This window comes from Antedon mediterranea, chromosome 1 (genome assembly GCF_964355755.1).
Source record: "Antedon mediterranea chromosome 1, ecAntMedi1.1, whole genome shotgun sequence".
Lineage (NCBI taxonomy): Eukaryota > Metazoa > Echinodermata > Crinoidea > Comatulida > Antedonidae > Antedon > Antedon mediterranea.
This window is the reverse complement of record NC_092670.1, coordinates 39,498,879-39,514,682: the sequence shown is the minus strand read 5'-3', so window position 1 is coordinate 39,514,682 and position 15,804 is coordinate 39,498,879. Positions and strand designations below refer to the sequence as shown.

At 32.6% G+C, this 15,804-nt stretch overlaps 2 protein-coding genes across 4 annotated transcripts in view; both read left to right on the top strand.

Annotated features, from left to right (window-relative positions):
- LOC140039553 (ly6/PLAUR domain-containing protein 6-like) overlaps positions 1–15,753 on the top strand; it is a 30,348-nt gene extending 14,595 nt beyond the window's left edge. For all 3 annotated transcript variants that reach the window (XM_072085181.1, XM_072085172.1, XM_072085166.1), the window contains exons 4-7: positions 10,166–10,326; positions 11,616–11,714; positions 12,119–12,255; positions 12,715–15,753. In XM_072085181.1, coding sequence (XP_071941282.1) covers positions 10,224–10,326; positions 11,616–11,714; positions 12,119–12,255; positions 12,715–12,879 — 504 coding nt within the window. In that variant the 5' untranslated portion in view covers positions 10,166–10,223 and the 3' untranslated portion in view covers positions 12,880–15,753. The remainder of the gene's footprint in view (positions 1–10,165; positions 10,327–11,615; positions 11,715–12,118; positions 12,256–12,714) is intronic.
- LOC140039468 (large ribosomal subunit protein uL5) overlaps positions 1–15,804 on the top strand; it is a 60,301-nt gene that overhangs the window by 33,408 nt on the left and 11,089 nt on the right. The window lies entirely within an intron of this gene.

Below are 15,804 nucleotides of genomic sequence, written 5' to 3'. Positions count from 1 at the left end.
TAATTTAAGAAAATGTTTGTTGATTACTTCTAAAACACTGGGAGTAAAATGTGTAATATTTGCATGTACTGTACCACTTGGGAAAGCTTGGGATATCCCTCAACGAATCTGTAAACTAGCCTACATACCAGACCATAATGTCAAGTGAGTTAAATATTTATTTCTGAGGTTAAAACAATGTCAGTTGATTTACATAGTTCCATTCTTTATTTATGGTTGAATTCTCAGGTACAGAATTTGAGATTGGTTTGTGTCATAAATCTTACTTGTAATTGGGTTGGTGTCTGACTATTTAAATATTGTTATGTTATATGAAAGGAGTCCAGTGTTCTGACTTTGTTTCCTAAACCTCTGTTTTCTACTAGACATATTATGTAATAATGTACTGTATATGCAGCGTAAGTAATTAGACAAATCGCAAGTGACTGATCTGCTAATTTATTTAAATTTTCTCTAATTGCATTGCCTACTATTAATGGAAACACACAATTCATAAAACACTTGCTTTCCATATAAATCCATAACTAAAATCCCAAAATGTATTTATTGTAACTTATTTGCCTTTTACTTACATTCACACTTGCCAATCTGTATCTTATTCTTAAATATGCAGTTTTAGAATATACTACAAAAATTACTAAGGTTATGTTCAGACTGCGTTACGGTAGAGTTTTATAACATTTGTGTCTAAACTACGCCGCAGATTAGCTTTAGGCAGCTGTTACACCTCACCGCCGGCATTACTATCTCTACTAGCAGAGGGGTAGATTTAATTACGCTAACGATCCTGTGAGTCTGAACATACACTAAGTTGTTCTAATAGCCCTTTGATTGATTTAAAAATGCCCAAAACTATCACTGACAAATGTACAATCCCATCTGTGACAACCTCTCCCTACCAAGAGGAATTAAAGGTACCCAGTGGCCTAGCTTAACCACAGTCACCCAAACCACTTAACTACTTCTAATGGTTTTTTGATTGATTTGGATATGCCTTCTTCTCCTTCACAACAACTGAATAAATTTAAAGGTTGGCCTAGTCCTACATACCAGTTGACATACCACCACTTCTTCCACCCTAAACCACCCTGGCTCCTTCATGCTATTAAGCCTTCATTTGCTTTTTAACTAAGCAATTCCCAAAAGCCCCCAAGATACCACTTCAGAGGAGATTAAAGTACAATTTGTTTTTATTGATGATGACATATGGGGCTGTAATATTGGGGTTATGAGACTTTAATGGCCCATTAGTGGTAGTAGTCATTGTAGGGTTTCAATAATGTGGGCTAAATTCCTAAAGCCAATTAGAAACTGTGTACTCTTTCCACTAATACTATTGTTTGTCATAAAGCTCTGTCTACACTATCAAACTAGTTTGACAAAAAAAAGTGTGATGTGCCCAAATATAGTATAGTAGTATTAGTAGTGATATGCTTAAATATGGTAGTTATTTTTCAATTCAACTTTTATTTCAGACAATTGTCCATATGGTATAATACATTACACACAAAAAATGATGAAGGAGAGAAGACCAAAACTTTTATCTATTGGTATATACATTTATGACATCATCATGTACATTATATGGGCACATCAAATTTGTCACAAAGTTTGATAGTGTGGACAGAGCTTTAAGATCACAGGATCTACCCTGTATGCATTGTATGGCAGTAAGTGTCGGCAAACTTAATAAATAATTTGGAAAGTATGAACCTTTGAGACTGCCATGATGTTTCTTAGAGATGATGTGTCTCCTCATCAATGTGTGGTCTTGTACATTATTATTTATTGTTGCATTCAAAACAGCATTATCTGAAGTGGTTGTATACAAAGTAAAACTTACATACATCAAAGAACTGTCCAGTTTGAGTGACATCCGTACATTCTTTACTCTCATAAATGTTCTAGTTTTTAGCATAAGCTCTGTCTACACTATCAAACTTTTTGTGACAAAAAAAGTGTGATGTCCCCAAATATGGTAGTAATACACCCAAATATGGTATGCTATCATTATGTTTATATATGGTCACATCACATTTTTTTAACACATAAAGTTTGATAGTGTAGTGAGAGCCTTACACATTGAATGTTATCATTTATATCAACAAACATTTTAAAATTTCTATAAAGCAGCAGAAAAGAAATAACATATTGTAACATAGGTAGGCCTATGAAGCAGCTAATAACAGATTACCCTGCAAGACTCAAATATAGCCCTTTTTAATCGCTAATAAGTCCATCATCTTTAGAGTGTGAGTTATCTCTACATTTTTCTGGAGTGTGATGTCGTTTCAACACTATTCATCATTCAGAGTTTCAAATGTTTTTGTAAGATTTCGTTTGATGTGGTATAACATGGTGGCCTATGGAAACAAGCCTGACATCAATAATGCGAATGCACGTAGGCATATAGGTGACTTTGATTCATGGTCCTGGAAATTAATTATACTTCATGCTCGATTAGATTATAGGTCTACACATTTACACAAGGCCTATAAATAAAAATGATTGCAATTGTCAATACAGTCAACCAAATACCATAGGTGAGCTACTGTAGGTACGATAAGCCATAGATGACATCTATACTGTAGGTAGGTCTTTCCTTATTTATTTCTAACAATTCCACCGGTTGACACAACTAACATCTACTAACTAAAGTTACTCTTATCGCAACAACAAAAATAGTTTGTATGTACAGGTATTATGGTGGTAAAGGTGAGTCCCATATTTTGTTATGAACGTAGGAGAATGAGCTGTTAGGAGCTCATTGTGCTAAGCCTTGGCATTATGTGATAGGGTGGACAGTTCCTTTCCAAGCTGCAGTAATATACAGTGGCGGATCCAGAATTTTGAAATAGTGGAGGGAGGGGGAACCAGGGCCTAAAAGTAGTGAAATTTAAGTGGTGAACTTAATTTGATGTCCAATCTTTTGCATTACAATTAGTGAAATTTAGAGAGGGCCCGGGCCGTCTGGGCCTCCCTGAATCCACCCGTAATATTGATTGTATAAATTTAAAACCATTAAAAGTCTTTCTACCACCGAGTTAATGTATCAATGTAATAAGATTTACTTGAACTTTTCACTCAAGTATATAGTAAACACCTTTCCGGTATTTTTTAGCAACAAAAGAATTTTGTGACATTATTTTATGATGGCTGCAGCATGGAACCTATTCATAATTCATTCTGACTATACCATAGTACACTGTGTCATTGACATCACTAACCAACAATCGTCATTTAAATATAATAATTATTTGCTTTTTATTGTTCTCGTTCAGCCAAACTATGCCCTAAGGGAAAGAAGATCAGTACAAGAAGTAAAAAACTCCCACTAGCAACCATAACCTCAAATATAAAGTTATGTAGATTCACAATGCAGGCGAAGACTACTGTCTTCAACATACATTAATTCACTGTAATAAAAATATTGGACAATATGTCAATTGAATTTATTTTTTAAGTACAGGTAGAGTAACATTTAAACGGCTTTGTTACTTTGACAATATTGATGATCATATATTTGGTAAAGAATAATAACTCGACTGGTTTTAGATCAACACTCACTCATGCTGAAAATGACTTTGACGTTAAAATTACCCAAAAATAATAAGTGACATCAGAGATATGTGTCTATCATGTTTGAATGGTTAAGCCATGGAGCTATAAAATTAGATAGCTCTATGGTTAAGCTTAACCTCCATGAGCTTAGTAACTGTTGTTTATTACCTGAAACCGGAATTTTTTGGAATTTCTGGGTTACCTAAGCCTCTATAATAATGAATGATCTACTTATGTATTATATTATAATGGCAGGGGATAATCCAACATACAGTAATATGATTAATGTCAAAAATAGGTATCAAAAAGTTTTTTCAATTTAGTAATTTTATATATATTTCTAACTTGTTGTATATTATACTCCAGAATAGGGTAGTTTTATTTACATTTTCAAACAGTCTTAATGTCCAAAATATCCTTTTAAATATTTGTCTAAGAAATAACAGTGAGTAAAAAAATGCCCACAAAAGAGGAAAATAGAATAAGAATAAGTACATCAATGAAAACCCATATAAATCAATTTGTTTTAATTAATAATGTTATTTATCTGCACTACTGACAGAAAGTCTATACTAGGCTTACTTTAGTATGAGAACAATGAAGCCAGCATGTACAGTACCATCATATTGACAGTTTAGCCACACCCTACCCAGCCCTCAGTATGGGTGTGGTCTCAAACACCACAATGGTAGCTGCTTCTTTGATGTTTGTAATTTAATTGTTCATACCCACATCAAAGGCAAGTTAAATATGGTACTGCCCTATCCAGGGTTTTTGATGTACAAATAAATTAAGTAATAAAAGATATTAGGAACATAAAATATATATCTAATTGGTTATATGATGTAGTTCTCACTAATTTAGGTTTGTAAACAAAAATATCCATACCAGTGGAAGAGAACAATTTTTGTATATTGAAAGTAAACTTATAATTGTTAATTATTCAGGAAAAACAATACAAGCATACACAACGGGAGAATTGGATGTCCTAGGAAGGTCCAAGAACAACATAAGCCATTAACAATGGTGTGAACATCCACTTATAATAAAAGATATAATAAAATGTTAAAAAAATTTTATATTTGTACATTGCAGTTGAATTTAAACCATGTACCTCATGATTAAAGATAAAGGTATTCATATTGTCCTCAAGCTTAACTTGAAACTGAGGAAATTCGAATTAGGCCCTTCACGGACCCACGGCAGCCAGCTGTGCAGAGCGCCTACCAGATCAGCACACCGGGAGACGATCCCCTACTCTTTTTGAATAGTGTACTAAGTTCTTTAACGTGCACTGTTAAATACACGGAACCAACAGCTTTACATCCCATCCGACGAGGCAATGAGAGTAAAGCATCTTGCCTAAGGATGTAATTAGTATGGTACAGATAACCTCAAACCCATGCCTATCACATGCTAGTCTGATATTACCATTACACCATCACTCTCCAGTATATACAGCACCCAGCATTAAACCAGCATTGTTAGTAGGCCTATTTCCCAGAAAGCTAAGCGTACTGACAACAACAGCGTGTGAGGGTGACCGAAATGAATCCACATGCAAATCAGTGTTTGTGTATGTTATGTTTGAAATATTATAGTTGAATTTGTTTATGACAAATAATCATTGCTTATCAGCCTCCGATTTGGTTGCAATTATACCAAGGTCCAAAATGGCATTTAAAAATCCTTTGTTATAAGATAATAATAAGAAGCTAGAATGTCAATGCCATTGATAGTGTCCATGTAATGCATCCCTGGGTTACTAAGTTATTATAATATTTAACTTTTTTGTTTGGGTAGTTTTTAGGCTATGCTTAATCGTGTTCAACATTAACCATGTTTGCTCATTTATTTACTGGTTTAAATTTGTCTGGTTTATAAAAAAAATGTTTTGGTGTATAAAATGTGTACCTACCGGTTAGATCAAGACACAACTAACTTTGCGCTGATTACTAGCTGCATTATGGGAGTATGTTTCCATACATGTTTGATCCAAAAAATGACCGGGGTGGTAATAATGTGCTATGTAAAGCGTCTTTGAACGTGATTATTCATGAAAATGGTGCTTTAGAAATGTGATAATTATTATTGGTTGCAATTATTTAACACATTGACTGCCAAGGCATTTTCCGTAATTTCTGTCCCAGTGCCAAGTCCCGTTTACATATTAAATTACAGTTTGAAAGTGTAACATCTGGTCACAGACTATCATGATGGGGTCAATATCTGACCCCCATCCTCTGACCCACCCTATCATCGAGAGATAAAAACAGTAAACCACACTGAATCATTTCATCCTTTATTATTTTTATTTACTATTAGCGCAATTTATGACATGTTTGAGATGATTATATTGAGTGTGAGGGCGCCATCGTATCAACCATATTCAATGCATGAGGGAATAAACACAAACAAACATATGACATTTATTTTTAGATTATCGTTTACGTACATCATTCATAAACTGCCATGCGATAATTCCTGTTCCAATCACCACTGCCAGCGATTCTACATACAATACAAAAGTGCTACGATTTTGACGTAGTATTACGTCTTGGCAAGTAGCGACACGCAATTTTTGACGTATAAATACGCCGTGGCAGTGAACGTGTTAAAATATAATAGGCCTAGAAGTATTATTTAGTAATATACAGTACACAATTGTCAAAATGATTTGTTCATTTTCTTTATTTATGCAATATTTTTTCTGAATATGTATTTTATGATGTAATTTATAGTTTTTATTGTCATGTTTTATGCAATTTTACAAAAATCAATTTTTCTTTTACTATGATTTTGATTTATTACAAAATGAAAACAAAGTTAAAATATAGTCTTTTTTTTTACCATGATGACTAAAATTAATAAAAACTATTATTACAAACATGTCAAAAGCATTGCTAAATTTCAAATTCATTTATTGAACATTGAAAAAAATTCAAACTGAGGGGAGGGGGGAAATAAATTTAATTTTGTGTAAACTGTAGGCTTACATATATCTTGATAACTGTAGCTTCCCAATTGCACCTTAATACAAACAACGATTACATAACCCTGTTTGCTAGCTGTATTTCTAAAGATTGTTTATTCGCAATTTGCAATGTTATTGATCAAACATGGAGGTGTTAACATACTCCCATGAGACCTGCATTCTGATTGGTTGATAATAAACAAAAGCAAATGAATCTGCTGGCCTTATAATAATCAGATTTAAGTTCAAATTTATCATTTCATTTGATCGGATTAGTTTGGTAAACACGTCCCTGATTTCATCTTATTTGCTTCGTTCAAGAAATCTCTGCTCACGCTTTTCAGGTAGTTTTTAAAAAAAAATTCTGCATATTATTAATGCCATATTGTCATTATGTAATTATGTTTTTCTTAAAATCAATTTGATATACCAAATTGACACTCTACAATATGTTGTGTTGAATATTCTGACCTTTAAGTTTTGTATAGCTAATCCTTTTCACATGTTTCAGCAATATGAATGATATTTCTTTAAATTTACAGACATCTGCTATAAAAGGTTGGTTTGTCTGTCAGTCCCCTGTTTGGTCCTATGCTACTGCATTGGTAGGCCTACAACCAGGGATGCATTAGTACAACCAGGGGTGCATTAGGGCCTGCAGCATAAAAGTTTATATAATACTGTATCAATTTTCTCTATTTAGTGTACAATATTTTGATTGTTCATTTTTCTATTTTAAATGTGATTTGGAGACAGTTTTCTTAGTGGTTTTCATTGCAAGGTTCTGTACCATAACATAAATATTGTTAAAGCTAAATAAAATCTAACCAAATCATCCGTATTTACCCCGAGGCAGGCGGCAGGCTCACCACACAGAAAGGTGTGCGGCTTCCTACCTTTATAAAATTCTTCTCAAGCCAGACATGATGGTGGCTCAAAATTAAATTCAAATGTAATTAATTATATCATAGGTTTTAATGATCTTGGTTATAGTATGTGATAGAAGGCTGATAGGATTTTAAAAGCATACGGTGGTCTATGACAAGGTTAGAAGAATCTTGAAGTTACAGTTCTTTCCAAATAAATACTTTAATTTGCTGTATTATCATGGAGTAATAGATAGACCTACTGTACCTGTATTCCATGCTGTAATTTCCTAAAATATAGTAAAAAGTATAGTTTGTTAGTTACCGCACATAAAAGCCAACTTTTAAAAGAGGAGTTCTATATTAATTTTAGTAATAAAGTTGCTATTTTAAATCTACATGTACTGTGTAGGCCTACCTGTGATAATGAAATGTTTTCACACTTTGTTGCTTCACTAATTTTGTTGTAACTTATTAAAACATAGTACTTTAAATGTGCTGATATTTCCCCAAAAAGAATTAAAAAACTTTGAAAGTTCCCTCTAGACGGTCAAACAGGTGACAGTTGGTCTGGTGACCTATGGTCATTCTAATTATACACCCTGGGGAGACGTCAACAATACACACCCCCTGGGGAGATGTCAACAACAGGCAGACACCCTGCAGAAATGTCAAACCTCATCAAGAAGAGACAGTGGCTTAATGAAATGATCCACTAGGAATTATGAGAGTCTTACAAATGAGAACAACTGGCAGAAAAGAAAAAAAAATTGTTTACAAAATTCTGAATGTTTATGCCAATTTTATATATTTAAATTTATTACAGTATATTCTGTGAGTGTTACTTGATTAACAACCAAACATGCAATTAGCTTACTTAATATAAAGCATATATTTAATAAAACATTTGAATTTAATTTTACCATGTTGCTAAATTTATTTGGAAGCCACACTTTTGAAACAGTGGCGTCCAGAGTAAGTAAAATAAAAGTTAAAGAAAAAAAATGATTTAACAATAGGCCTATTTACAAGGAAACTTGGAATGAATTATGTACACGATATAAAAAATAACATTAAGAAAAGTAATACAGGATTTAAATTACAAGGAACTACGGGAAGCATTTTCATTTACAGGCGAAATTAATGAACTAGGCCTAAATACTACAGTACATCTCAATTCACTCCATAAAGCTTGAGTGGTGACATTTATTGAGCTGGTTTTAAGGACATTGCTATAAAACCGCTTTATCGAGGCCCTACAAATTAAAGATCCAAAAAAGTAATTTTAATTAAAAATGTTCAGATGGTTGTGCCATAAAGAAGGTGTTTCTGAATGTGTTTAAAATTGTCTGGAATGTGTGTGTATGAATAGTTTGCTGCCTTTCTATCTAGTTTGATCATTTTGTCTTTCTTACACTTAATATTACTAGTTTTAAATAATTTGATTAGTACACGTAATCCCATACTTATCTTTATCTTAATCCTACTTGCTCATTGATCCATTCCAAACTTAGCTTAGAAATTAATCCGAGAACCTACAGTATATGTACTTAAATAATCTTAGATAATCCATTTAATCCACATTTTAAAGATTATTATTAATATTAGGCTAAATATTTATAATCTGTTGAGGAACTACTGCTAAATACAATAGACCAAACCACCCTCCCCTCCTGTGACACAAACAAGGGATAATACAGTATAATGTTTAACACTACAACCAACCACTATTTATTCAGGGGATACCCAGTAGTAAGGGTACACTTTTTGGCTCCTGAAGTTGTCCCTTATAACATACAGTAGGGGTCTAATGTGTAGTCATTATACTGTATTTTCTGTTTTACATAATGTACTACAATTTACTAAATTACTAATATTATACAGTATTAAATTGTAAATACAGTATTGAAATGAATAAAACATATGCTATATAGTACTACAAATTTGTTCAATCTGTAGACTAGTGATGTTATGTTTTTCAAAGGTTAAGTGAATAAAACATTGCATCCTCTATGTGCCATTTGTCTTACTCTATTAATTATTAACTCTGCTACTGCTGATAATTCTTAATCTAAAGTGATATACACACTGCGTTTCAATGAAGATGGATGTCGTTTATGATAAAAGAATGTAAACTCACGAGGGTGTTTGGCTATTTGAAATTAACCGTGACGCTAGAATGAATATTTTTGGTGGGGGAACTTTTTTCCATGATACAAGCAGGGGAGAGTTACAGTAGCAGTGGAGTAACGTTGAGTCTGGAGGCCCCTGGTTTAGGAACCCTAAGTGGCTCTCCAGCGCTGGAGGCCTCAGACGTTTAGCCATTTTCTACATATTTTAATGCCTGTGGGGCCCCCGTGGGTTTAGTCAGTGAGCACTTATAGCAGTGAGAGTGAGGATATATAAGTAATCGAAGTTTACATTGTATTTTTTATTCTTGAGAAATACATTAATTTTGAATTGAATGTATATCAGTCATAGAAAAAATGTTAATATTCTTCCATTACTAAGATACTGCATGGATACTGTATGGATACTGTATCTCCATTTACATTAATACATTAATTCATGTTATTTTCAAGATATGAGCACTCAGGCGAGAGTAAGGATATAAGTTATTAAAGTATTTTTTCATTCTTGAGAAATAGAAATAGATTTATTTTGAATTGAATAAACATACATCAATCATAGAAAAAATGTTCATATTCTTCAATTACCGTACTAAGATGTATCTCCATTTTACATTAATTTATGTTATTTTCAGAGCATGCATTGTGGCCAGCAGTCGACATAGTTGAAGACTTAAAACCTTATAACGCAAGATGCTTAACAGATGTCTGTGTGTGATATTATTGGGTTTGTTAACCCTATTGATGTCATCTGCTGCCCCTAGCAAGGACATGACACTGCTCTCATATGATGATAGTGAGTAACACTATTTTTGATTATATCAATCGATATTAATTTCTTTAGATTTGAATGCTCAGTGTAAAGTTCTTATATTTACATAGTTTAATACCCATGTTGTAAATTTTCATTTACTTGTTACTCTATATGCTTGTGCTATACAATAACAAGCAGTTTGATTGCCTCTCAACATTTGTAGTATTAATATTATACAACATTTATAATCAATACAATAAAAGTAAGAAATCTATTATTATGCACTTTTAACATCTGCATTTTTCCCACATGCGCTTTTTATGACTCTGTTAATTTAAAGAAAAAAACTATTAAAAACATATGTACAATATGATACAGTTAATTATATCTTTAGAGCTTTCGAAAACATGCAACGCGGCACACCATGCAACACCAAATCGACCAAAATTAAATCATGTTGCCAACTGAACAGTCCGCGAAAGTTTTCTTATATCCTCATGCGCACTGTAAATTGCATGCTGGATTGTGCATTGCACACTGCCGTGTCACCTGTAAAATCACAATAGTAACAAATTGTAGTATGCCATTTTAATGTAACATAATAATAGTTATCCACTTTGACTAAAAATTGGATAAAAACAATTCCTCTTTACCCAAATCCCACAGTTATAAAAAATATAATAATTTATAGTTTTGATCTTTGTATGGTACACCTCCGTATTTAAATCTCAATTTGAGGTTAAAGGTTACTAGTAGCATTATACACAACATTTGTCGTAAAATTCTATGTCAAATGTTATATAAACTCTTTCAACTTTATATATATTTATATCTTGATTTTATGATGTTATGCTTCTTTCAATGCTGACAAATCAGTTACAGTGTGTTTTATTACCTTGTTTGTACTACCATATTCAATTTATTCTGCATTTCTATTTGTTTACGTTTTACAAACAAACAATACTAAATAAATGTAAATCTCAACTCTCAAAATACTGTTTAAAATAAATATATGCACAATTATGTGTTGTTATTTTCACATAATTTCAGTGCATTTTTGCCTAAATTATTTTGTCTTGGGAAAAATGCCAAGTAAAGTATATTGCTTTTGTAGTAAGTGAGTTTGCACAATAAAATCCAACATTTTTTGTCAATAGAGAAAGTCTGTATAACTGACAATGTAGCATACCAATAATTGATACATATTGATGATTTTACAAAAGCTCATTAAATATTTGAGTTTTCGAGAAATACTTCGTCTTTTGTTGCTCTGCCTCTGTATTTTGCCAAATATTCCCAGTGCTTAATTTATTTATTATTTTTTTCTGTAGGTACACCATTTCCAAACGCACTGAAATGTTTCACGTGTGATAATAAATCCAGCAATCATGAATGTAATAGTAAAGCGTATGACATGTTCTGTCCTAGAGGTAAGTTAGTTTTACTGTTTCCTTCAGCTGGAAGAGCATCTTAAACGTGGTGCCCTGTGGATAGTAGTTGACAATTTATGTTGTTTTATCTACAGAGAGACACACTTCTTTCTAGTTGACTTTTTAGAATTGCTAATGCTTTAAGTAGATTCATGACATTCTTCGGTTTTTTGTAAAATATGTAGCCTGCTTGTGAAAGCATTTTCCTCTGGTTTCAAAACTGTCTTAAAACTAAGTTAAAATTACTGGTGTACAAACAATGAACTACATATCAATGTAGCCTGCTTTATTTATGCTTGTATATACCTTACGGTATTTTTAATTTATTAACACAATTATAAATTATAGAAAAGATGTTTGATTATGTAGAGTGACACATATTGCAATTTCATTGTACATTTCAGGTACTAAATTTTGTCACTCCTCTCATCACGTTGACGAAGCGACGGGGAGCGTAACGATCACCAAAAAGTGTGATATTGGAGGGGAGTGTTCACCGAATAGTGTGGGCTGTGTTGATACAGGCATCCCAGGCGTCAAAGTAAGTCATACCTATACATTTGTCTATTTCGTGCCCAGCTTACCTGGAATGTACCATTATCTGACAGGTGTATTTCATAAATGATTTATATATTCGAGTTGTAGCTCTCTTCTCGGAGAAAATAGGCCAATGTCGGTTTATCCAAGTAAGCTAGCACTTGTAGACTAACACCACTTTTGGTTTGTGTAATTAAAAAAAATGTTGTGTGTATATAGACCATGAGAATGCATTGTATTTTAATGTCATTTTTATATGTTGTAATGTGAACTTGTATTTTCAATTCAACAATGTTTACTTTGTTGCAATAAAGAATTTGAATTGAAATATGGTTATATATGGCTATATCAGTGTATATTCCTGCTCCAAAATGGCATAAAATAACTATTAATAAACATACCACAGAACAATATATTATGTAATGAAATATATTAACATGAATTTATCGTTTTTATTTTTCAGCGCTGTGTTTCATGTTGTGATTGGAATGTGTGTAATGCTGAATCACCGTCAAATAGTAGTTTAGCAGTATTTGCATCAACTAAACCAAATAGTTCTTCCTCATTAAGGACTTCCAAAATTATGTGCCTTTTAAATTTATTATTAATTTTTATGTGCAGGACATGAATTATATGATGTTGATAAATGTGTGCAGTCTGTGTCTGCAGGTTCGGAGACTCGGTGGGTGGATGATAAATAAATTCAATTTTTTTTAAAGAGAAAGTGTACAATGTTGGACCATATAACCTCACATACTATAGAGCACAGATGACATAAGTGTATGGGACACATGAGAATTTTGAAATATGAATACATGCCGATAAAAACACATGTTGAACAAAGAAACACCAATTATCAGTAATTCATCTAGAACATCTCCATTGGAAAAACATTTTTTTAAGATTATGGAAATGTTTTTGAAGAAGACATTTTCTTAATATATTTCAATTTCCGAATCTGTATCTATTTTCCAGTTAAAAGTACAAAAACTGTGTAGTACTTTATTTACTAGGGTAAAGTATAATAGACGAGGAACAAAACGTACAGGAATTATGTAGACTGAGAACGATAGGTGTACCGGCTTGACGAACATGGTTCAAATATGGCGTCTAGACAACCCATGACCTGCAAATTCTCTCGCAGTACCTCGGAAAGAATGAAACCCCTACAATGTCAAAATAGAACAGCTTTTTCCCTATTACTATGAGGGTGATCTTAAATGTCACAGAAGAACACATACTGGATGTTATTTTGCCAAAACAATAGAACAAACAGTACTAATTGATTGAACCAGTTATTTGAACTTTCTTGTAATATGGAATGGTCTTGGCACACTGTTCCTCTAATAATATCACAATTGGAAAAAAACAACTTAGGCCTACTGGATGTTATGTGCCAAACAGAAGAACAACAGTACTGACTGAACCAGTTATTTCAACTTTCTTATGGAATGGTCTTTTAGATGGCATGATGTTCCTCTAATAATGTCACAATTGGAAAAACACTTGGGCCTACTGGAAGTTATTATCAAAACAGAAGAACAAAATGGACTGAACCAGCCTTGTTATTGCCTTGATTTTGGGATCCGAGAATCTGAACATGAGAAACTCTTACAGGTTGAGAGATATGGAACATCAACTTGTTGCCACATTATATTCAATGTTATTTTACAGGCTTCTTGGACGTTGTCGTTTAATCGCATTGGCATGCAATGTGTACATATCAGTTGTAAATATGTTAATAATAGTTATTTTTTGATTAATCATTTCTATACATTTAATTCTCAGGTATGACAATCAAATAATGATTCTTAAATTAAATTAATATTTCAATCAATCAACTGTTTACCAATTCAATCTATTTAAATTACATTTACAAGTGCAGTCCAAACACATACATTTACATATTCAAATGATAGGTGGATTCAAGGGGAGTGGGCGGCAACAAATTTTGCTAATTGCGTTAGGACACTAATTTCAGTTCGGCACTACCTAAAATCTGGGCCCCCTATTTCAAAATCCTGGATCCGCCACTGCAAATCATTAGTAAAGTCTACAGATGTGTAAAGGTGAAAATGCCTCATTCTCAACGCTTTAACAACAATCTTTTGTAGTCAACCGAAACAAGATATTCTTAACTTTAATTTATTTCCCATTGGAACACATTGTACACCACAACCACCCTGACTTGTTCTCTTCATGTAAACCTTTAAACAATGCTATATCAACAAAGAATCAGAACAAATGATTCTATTAATGTGCATATCTGTTAAGCTTTGTCTACACTATTACAAAAAATGTGATGATGTGCCATAATTATATGGCGATGATGATATATCACTACCATATTTGGGCACATCACACCTTTTTTGTCAAACTACTTTGATAGTGTAGACAGAGTTTTATACATTGTAAATTTACAGTATATAATAATATAACACAGTATAACAATAATACATCCTTGTGATTTTTGACCAAAAAATGAAAGCTTTAATCTAATATTGATTTTGACAATTATGCAAGATGTTGTCTTCTCTTAATTTTAATGACGTTAATTAATGATGATTTAATTAAAAATAAAATACTGTTTGATACGATAATCAAAGACTGAATTAAGCAATAATATAATTTTGAATGATACGGTACCGAAATAGACAATCATACTCGCCTCTTATTTAATCAATGCCACAGACAAATTGTCCTTTTGTCTGTTACAAAAACACATTTATTGATATATATAGATATTATGTAGCATCTGATTTAAAGATAGATGTATAGTAAATATTTAAACTGTGCAATATTAGATTTTTTTAGCATCATAATTGTTTGTGATGATGCAACATATCTTTGGTGTCCATGCACTATTAATAGATGAACAGTTGTAGGCCAGAGTAGTGAACAGTGGATGTTTGGGGATCATGCATGCTTGTGATTTACTTAAGCTCTGTCTACATTATCAAACTAGTTTGACAAAAAAGTGTGATGTGCCCAAAAATGGTAGTGATGTGAGGACATATCCATATATGGGCACAATTAATTTGATGGTGTAGACAGAGCTTTAAATAAATTACAGTGCCTGAAATATGTGTATGCAGCAGATAGTGTAGCATCAATATTGATAATGATGTCACAATATTATAGAACCTTATGGTTTATTTTGGGGGAAACAGGAAATAGCATGTGATCTTAGAAGATTACAGAGATATTCACCATAGGAATCTGAAAATTGTGTGTGGCCTAGTTATATCATAGAGATATTATAGTTCACAATACACATCTCTGGTTATATGTACATTATAGACTATATATTTTTATACCATGCTGCAAAGTTTAGCCCCAAAATAATCTGTTTTTTTTCTCTCCACTGTATTGCAACCTTCCACATTCAAGATGCTTAATTCAGAAACTGACCACTAGAGTGCAGGCTCGGACATATTGTTCATTTTACAGCCTGTTTATTTTGTACATTTTCTAATAAAGCTTGTACATATTTCTGCTGAAACTGTTGTGTGTCTCGTTGTTATTTTAAAAACCCAAAAATGAACAATTTACA